General features: G+C 37.7%; 1 protein-coding gene across 2 annotated transcripts; it reads left to right on the plus strand.

Moving 5' to 3' along the window:
- Nucleotides 1-620: 620 nt before the first annotated feature.
- On the plus strand, nt 621-3,994 carry NEUROG3 (neurogenin 3). 2 transcript variants are annotated; one of them, XM_073595187.1, is made up of 2 exons: nt 621-690; nt 2,822-3,994. In XM_073595187.1, the coding sequence occupies exon 2, from the start codon at nt 2,823-2,825 to the stop codon at nt 3,492-3,494; it is 672 nt and encodes a 223-aa protein (XP_073451288.1). In that variant the 5' UTR covers nt 621-690; nt 2,822; the 3' UTR covers nt 3,495-3,994. The 2 variants fall into 2 exon arrangements, with proteins under 2 accessions (XP_073451288.1, XP_073451289.1); XM_073595188.1 differs by lacking the exon at nt 621-690 and adding an exon at nt 2,102-2,349.
- The last annotated feature ends 4,488 nt before the right edge of the window (nt 3,995-8,482 follow it).

Raw genomic sequence — 8,482 nt, forward strand, 5'->3', positions numbered from 1 at the left:
TAGAAACCAATCAGCTTCCCGATGTTTTGTCAAAACTTCATTAAACAAGCTGAAGTTAGAAGGTGATTGGCTACCATGCACAGCTGCACCAGATTTTGCACCGTCCCGTTTTAGTAAATCAACCTCACTGTTATTTGTTTTTTTTTAATAAAAGACCGTTTTCTCACTGTTATTTTTATATATACTTGTATACAGTTTGTATAAAATAAATGTGGTTGTTCTGAGTGCGCATATGAATGTTATATTTTCCTGTGCTTTAATAAAAGCTTATGAAAACGTGTCTGTATATAAATAATAGGTTCTAATACAACATGGCAATGACAATTGTGCTGAAATTTATTACCATGTTCTCACAGACTCTCAGAGCACATTTTAGATGCTGCAAACATTTAAAAAAATACTTTTCCAGAAGTGCAATTTTTACCTTAGTTTTTTGGGCAGAAATAGTTAAAATCATGAACATCAAAGAAATGTTTGGCCTGTCTCCATCCTCTGGTTTGTTTACCTGCAATGGTCTATCATTGAGTCAGGCTGAACGTTATTCATGAGGACCCAGCCTGACACCGAGCCCGCCTCCACGTATCCTGTCTGCACAATAAGAGCAGGTGGCAGTCATGGCTTCGTTAGCCAGCACATGTAAGAAACTCCAGGACACATACAGGCCAGGCACTTCTGATACTCTTCATACAGGTACAGTTTTAAATCATTACTAATTTCATAAATATAACTTAACAACTATATATATATAGCTTTGGGAACGTTTTAAAGAAAGTGACTTGAAAACAAACATTTTCTCCTTCATTTTTTTAACAAGGCTCTCCCACTTTTATATATGGGTGTTGATTTAGTAAAGGCAAATAGACTGTGCAGTTGCACTCTGCAAAAAGCAGTTGCTCCAAAGCTTAATAAATGAGCAGAAGCTCTGCTGACTTCCATCATCCAATCATGTGCTGTACACCTCCATCATCCTTGCACGTGATTGGGTATTCTTTGCAAAGTGAAGCTTTACCTCATTTACTAAGCTCTGGAGCAACTGCCCTTACAGAGTGCAACTGCACTTTGTAAAGTGCACTCTATTTGCCTTTAGTAAATCAACCCCGTGGTGTTTCATCCACCCATGCATGCTGTTAATTAATTTTTTTCTGTAATTGACATGACCCGATGTATTTGTGGACATTGGGAACTTTGGAATTCAAGCATGCCCCTTCCAGGAGCTCTCTCTCTTTCATCCAAAAACAGCAAGAAAATATATTGAAAAATCTTAAAAGAAACATTGTTTTTGTGCAGCAGCCCACCCTAAAATGCATGTAAAATAATCAATGCCTACTTCTTACATTCAGTAGCACTGATTACTGTGTAAAGCAGATTTGCTATAAACTGCCATCAAGCTGTAAACCATATTAAACCACAGTATATGTTAATATACTGCATGTGGCATATGTATTTTATTTTACATATGTTTATGATCATCTACCTTAGACTGTAAGCTCCTTGAGGGCAGGGACTGATGAGAATGCACAATATATATGTAAAGCGCTGCGTAAATTGATGACACTACATAAGTACCTGTAATAAATAAATAAATAAATCTGCCATTGTCCTGAGACAGTGCACAACAAAATATTTAAATTTTAATTTACCATACATGAAGTGCACAGCTGAAAATTTGTAGTAAGATAAAGCACAACCTTGCTGCGCAAAGTGCAGCAAATCATAGTAACCAATATTTACCATTTAGAACAGTCAGATCAGTTTAGGTAGATTGCTGAGTGGATGCTATATGTTACTGCACATTGTAATTTGGCTTTAATCTAAACAGAAGTTCTTCCAAATTTAAGGGAAAAAAAAAGAAAGTGATATATCACTTTATTTTCTTTGCAGTAGCTTTTTTTCACAGAGAGCGAGGTTAAAGGGCTAATGCACTAGCTACATACAAGTGCATATTAAGTTAAAGCTTATTTATGGATGAGGCAGGGGTCAGCACTTTTGTTGGGATTCCAGCTGTGTCAGGCAGTGGGGAGGCACCCATGTCTCTTTTGACTGTGATTGGCCATTTCCCAGGTTGTAATAAGCCAGGCACACTCCAAGCAAGACTGATAAGATAAAGTGTGCCGGGAGGGGGCACACTCTTTGTATTGATCAGCATTGTCTATAGTTGCTATATATAAGGCTGTGAGGCAGTCGTGTGCCTGTTGCACATCTTCCACACACCTTAGCTCTCTTTAGAAGCAACTGTTTACTGAAGCCACAGAGGACCAGGACAGGGAGGGCTTCTGCTGCTGTCTGCACTTTTTCTTCTATCCTGTTTATCCCATAGCCTTCTTGGAAATCCACAGACTGGCAGTATAGGTAGGTAATTTATAGTTATAGGCATTTCTAGCAAAAGTGACTTTTATTTAAAAAAAAAAAATATATAGATATAGATATATATCTAGATATATAGATATATCTAGATATATCTATATATATATAGATACATCTAGATATATAGATATATCTATATATCTAGATATATCTAGATATATAGATATATAGTTTTCTGTTTGCTGTACTATATTTTGGCGCATAACGAAACCGATAAACAAGAAATTTGCAAATTTTTTTTGTATGGTTATGCAAACAGCAATGGTGATATGGAAGTGTGATAACACATTTATGTCAGATCTCAGACTATTGCATTGATAGTGATGCAATACAAATTCTTACTGGTTGCTGTGGGATACAACACTTAAAACTTTTTCATTGCCTTTTATCTGGCACTTCAGTAAAACTAAATTCTCTTAATGTTTTGATTAAAATAGTTCCTTTTTTTAATTTACAGGATGTCTCCTAAAACTGATAGCATCCAACATAGAAGCGAAAGAGAGCTTTACTATGATGTCTCGGAGGATGAGAACCCTTCCTGTTCCTTGCCATGTTCTCCTGCCCCTTCAGCTACCAGTGAAGGCTGCCTACTGGGAGAAGGTTTTTCCCTTGTTAATTCCAGGGAGCCCCCCCGCAAAAAGCAAAAGGGGAAAAGAACCAGATTCCAGGCCAAGAGTGATCTGACAGTTATCAAACAGAAGAAGAATCGCAGAATCAAAGCTAATGACAGAGAAAGAAACCGCATGCACAACCTAAACTCAGCCTTGGATGCGCTGAGGAATGTTTTGCCAGCCTTCCCTGATGATGCCAAGCTGACCAAGATTGAAACGCTGAGATTTGCTTATAATTATATCTGGGCTTTATCTGAGACTCTGCGCATTCCTGATCATGGCATCTTTAACCTAGCACACCAGGACATGAGAGAAACATTAGACAAGTTACCCAAATCTTGCTTTATGGTGGACCTGACAAGCCCTAACAGCAACTGCAGTTCCTCCAGTGACTGGGAGTCTCTCTATTCCCCATTGTCTCAGAGTGACAGTCACAGTTCCACACACTTCATGGATGATTTTATCTCCCAGCCTCTGCCTTGTGCAAGACATTCTGCTTCCTTTTCAGAGTTTTTATAATGAGTGTCACTGTCCCTCCTTTTTCCCCTTCCACTCTTCTCATTTTCCAGCCCAGAGCAGAGATCAATAAACCGGGCTCACTCTGCAATATCACGTGCTTTATACCTTTGTGTAACAGTCAACAAGACACGTTTTTATGTCTTTTCACTGTAATTCTTTTTTTCCTATATGTTGTCCTTTGAATCTTATCCTCTCTTGACGTAAGGTAAACAGATAAGATGATTTCTTGCACTTTTTCTATAACTCCACATAAATGACAATTTAGCTCTTATAATTAAAACACTTATTTTCTTAATTATTGTAAAAATGTAATATTGATAATAGTATGCTCTGCAATAGGCTGTTTTTCAAGCTACCCATCATGTTTTAAATTATATATCTTTTTCTAATCTGTGTATTTATTGATTGCATTGATTCGTGCAAATATATAAATATTGTAAAGAATTTTTTTTACATGAATTTGAATTACTGTACAGTACTGTATGATTGCAATAAACTATTCTTAAAATATTTTGCATTAAATGTTTCATTGTATGTGCAATGCATATTGGATGTGTGTGGTGTGTGTGTGTGGGCATGCATGCTTCTACACTGAATATATGAATACTCTATCACAACAAGAACATTTCTCATTTTAAAATTCCATTGAACCTGATAGACTTAACAGACTATCTTTAAATATGTTCCTGTATAAAAAAAAAAAAAATGAATTATGGTTTTAAATTAAGGTAATCTAAGTATGATCTAGGTTTGCAAGTCAGAAGCAAAAAAAAACATTCTCTCTGCATGGAGATTGCATATCTTCCCTAATTTATTGGTTTTATCTGGCCTGAATCGAACCTGTCATGTTAATTTTTACCTGCGGAAAATGTGTTCTATTATGTTTATACATTCTTATGGTGTGGATATTATACATAAACTCTAATGCACCCAAGACTGATGTGAGTAATAAAACAAACTAATTGTAAAGAAAGAATGATTGTAAATAATAGTGTTTATAACTGATTTTATACATTGTTATAGGCATATAAAATCATGAGTCTGGTTATATTAAAAAGTCACTGTCTAGGCAATGATCTAAAGGAAATGTGTTGCTCACATTTTAAAGTGAGTTAATAATTCATTTATAGTTATTAAACAAATATACATTTTTAAGGTGCCAGCTGAATACAGTAGATACAAAAAGAAATAGCATATTCCAATAATTAAAACCCAGATGGAGAAAGGAAGTAAACAATCAAAGACTTTTACTTCTGAAGCTATAATCTGGTGCAATAAGATTAATGGTTTCTTGGTAGCTGGCTGATAGTTTCCTGTTCTTCTGTGCCATGGGTATGTACTCAGCTATGCACCTGGCAAGCCCTACAACACTGACTCACCTCACAAACAGAGCCATGCATGATGGACACTACAGGAGTCAAGCACACTAGCTATTACTGACACGTGGGAAAAAAATATATAAAATAAGACACAAAGTGGTCAATTCACTAAGAGTTAAATAAAGGCAAATAAAATGCGGTAAAATACCGCATGAAGTAAATCAGCTGTGAAAGTTCAATTCACTAAGAATTTAGTTTTAAATAACGAATGTGGTATTTTTCGGATTGTTCGGTAACTACCGCATTTTCTCATACAGTAATTTATCGCAGGTGTCAGTGGTTAAGGGTTGTGCAAGGTCATTTCCTGTGGAATCATAGTAGAATCATAGCAGAATTATAGCAGCTGTCACTTTAGTGACTTACCTGACACAGTACAATGCCTTTTAGATACTCATTTGTTTGTACAAAACAGATAGTGGGCAGGGAGCATATAGCATGGAAGACCACCAGGTATTTCGTTTAGAGTCCTATGATGACAGTTCAAGCAACATTTACATTCTCACTCCAACAGGAAATACGGCACTGGTTACCGCCACCAAAAGGGTGGTGTTAAATATTGCACTTTTTTTTAGTTCCTGTTTTGTTTGTGAATTGGACGTAACAGAATACCGCACACATTTTTGCGATATCTACCAACAAATTTTTTTTTTTCGTTGTTTATCGCAAAATCTGTATTTTTTTGGGGTGAATTGGATTTAACTTACCGCATGTGATAATTTATGCAAATGAGTAACATGCTACCCTTATCACATGCAGTAAAGCTTAGTGAATTGACCCCATAGATGTTCTACACAATGTCCATTTTCTGTTGCAATATTATGCAAAAATTTGCAAGATGAGTTACAGTTTTATGCTCTACTGTATGAGGGCTCAGACTTAGTCCAAGCTGTCATTACTAACAGTTTTTTATCGCACATTTCCCTTATGGTATATTTATCTTATCCTTCTATTATATATGTCTGTGATTCTATGATATATTTTTTCTTTATGATCAAAATGATACAGAGCTACTTACTTTTTCTCCTGTCTGTCATACAGCTTGATTTCTTCTCTGATCACAACTTGACTGTCATGATTGTGCCCATTCAATGGTGTGACACATGAAGTCAGGTCTACAGAAGTTTTTTTTCTATTGAGAAGCTCAGTCTTTATTGAGAGAATCGACACAGAAACACACACTCTATCTACATTTTATCTATCATTATATAGGTTAATATTTTTTATAAAGCATCCATTTTATTAACAAAGTCATAGGTAAATAAAACATGGTTACATTACAATATATATATATATATATATATATATATATATATATATACATGATTCCTTGATTCCTTGGTATTAAGTGTGTGAAAGCAGTCAAGACCAAAACTTAGAAACTTCACTTATATAACAACTTATAGCAGCAAAGAAGTAATAAACTCTGCTGTTTATAGGAAACCTAAGCCCAAACCTAGGGTTTCAATGCTTGTGTGAATGCAGATAAACCTTTCACAGAATCAATTTGTAGTAGTTAGATTTATCTCGTCTCCTTTTCACTGCAGCTTCCAAAGAGAAGCATTCTCTCACTGCCCCCATTGCAATGTGTCTTCATGACAAAGAGATGCTTATGGGCCAAATGGTTATTGTCATGCTAATAATTGTCAGCTGAATTCAGTTAACAGAAAAAAAGGGTGCTGTAGAGGCAATTTGTAAAACAAAAAGAATTTGGCTCTTCAACACACATGTGGTCAACATATCCACACAAACAGATCAAATGTGTGCTTTCAAGGACTATTTTGCCATCCTTTATCAACCAGTGTTCTTGTTTCAACCAACGGATATGTCACAAATTTTTGATGATTATGTGACTATGATGATGGTTACATCATCATAGTCAGGATATGTCACAAATTTTTGATGATTATATGACTATGATGATGGTTACAGTATCTATCAGATTTTTCAAGGTGGGTCTCCAAAGAAATGAAAACACAGTCTCATATGTAGTAAATATCAAATAGACCAGCACAGTTTGTTTCAGCTTTTAGCAATAGGTGAGATTTTGGTGACCACACATACACTCACTTCATATTGTAATATTTACTTGAAAATTAGGCAGGAGCTATTAACATACTTAGTATGCTAAGTGAACATAGGCCTGCAGTTAAAGTCCCTTCCACTGGCACAGGATAGATTAAAACATTGATATGTTAAGAACACCGTGAATTTCTTAAATCGGCCATACATGATTGAAATTTGGGCGGTTCTGCAGGGATTGGCCAAATTTCGACCTATGTATAGGCGAATTTGGGGGGGTGGCAAACACCCACTTCTCCCCACCCCCGGCGTCCGGCAGCATCTCAAACCCCTCAGCACCCCGCCCACTCACTGTCTTACCTCATCTAGGTGGCGGGTATCGGCCAGCGAGCATTGGCAGTGGGATTAGGCTTCAGCAGCGGGATCGGGCATTGGCAGCAGGCATGGGCAGCGGGATCGGGCATTGGCATGGGCAGCGGGCATCTCCTCCATTCTTTCATCTTGGTGGCTGTGCGTCTCCTCCCCTCCTCCTAGGCATCCAATAGGATTGCCTGTCCTTTCAGCCAATCGGGTGCACCCTTAATGGACGGGCCGCCCCTGCTATGGGCAGGCTGATTGTACTAGCCTGTCGGATTTTTCTACATACGATTACTCCCAGTGGTTATAGCTGACCTGTACTGCTCCCCGCTCCCCCCGCTCCACTGCTGGCAGAATACAATAGCGCAGCAGGAGGCATTTCCCCATCAAAACTGACTGTGTTGATGGGGGAATCGAGCAATTGTCTTTTGTTCCACCCATGGTGCAAGGAAAGAAACTTGTATCATCTATAGCCTGCCTAAATTATAAATTATTATTTGAATGCTTAAAATGAGTATTTACCAAAACATTTTCTAAAATTTGGATAGTGTATGGATGCATTCGTGTTTTTGCATCAAGCTTTTACCCTCTCAATTTGTCCTGGTGACATTTACCACTGAAACAGAATGTGATAAAAAAACGAATAGTGTACAGTTTTTACTAGACACCACTGAGGACACCTGTTCCAGTTAGGCTGGCCATACACGGTTCGAATCTCAACCGGTTTAGCAGGAAATCGAACCATTAATGGGAAGGCTGAATGTACCAAGTTGATCGGTCAGTGAACTTGGGTACAACCAACCTTCCGGATTCGCTTGCAATTACCGGTAGTGGCTGCTAAGGGCAATAGAGATAATCACTGTCTTCTCTACCCGTGGTTGCAGGAAAGAAATTTGCACCGTCTATGGGCTGCCTTAAGCTCACTGCAATCTGAATGAACACTCTCCGAGCTACTAATAATTATGCAGTGTCAGACTGGATACAAAGTGGTTGGAAAATTTTGGTAGGTTTTGTTAAAACTAAAGTTACTGTATTTATCGGCATATAACACGCACTTTTCCCCCCTTAAAATAGGGGGCAAATCACAGGTGCGTGTTATACGCCAATAGTGTACCTCGAAGGGGAAGGAGGGGGATGAGCGCCGCCAGAATTCACAGAGCCGTCATCTCCTGTATAATCGTCTCTCACTCGGCTCTGACATCACACACACAGTCCTGCCCCTGCCATTGGCAT

This window comes from Aquarana catesbeiana, linkage group LG08, assembly GCF_042186555.1.
Source record: "Aquarana catesbeiana isolate 2022-GZ linkage group LG08, ASM4218655v1, whole genome shotgun sequence".
Classification (NCBI taxonomy): domain Eukaryota; kingdom Metazoa; phylum Chordata; class Amphibia; order Anura; family Ranidae; genus Aquarana; species Aquarana catesbeiana.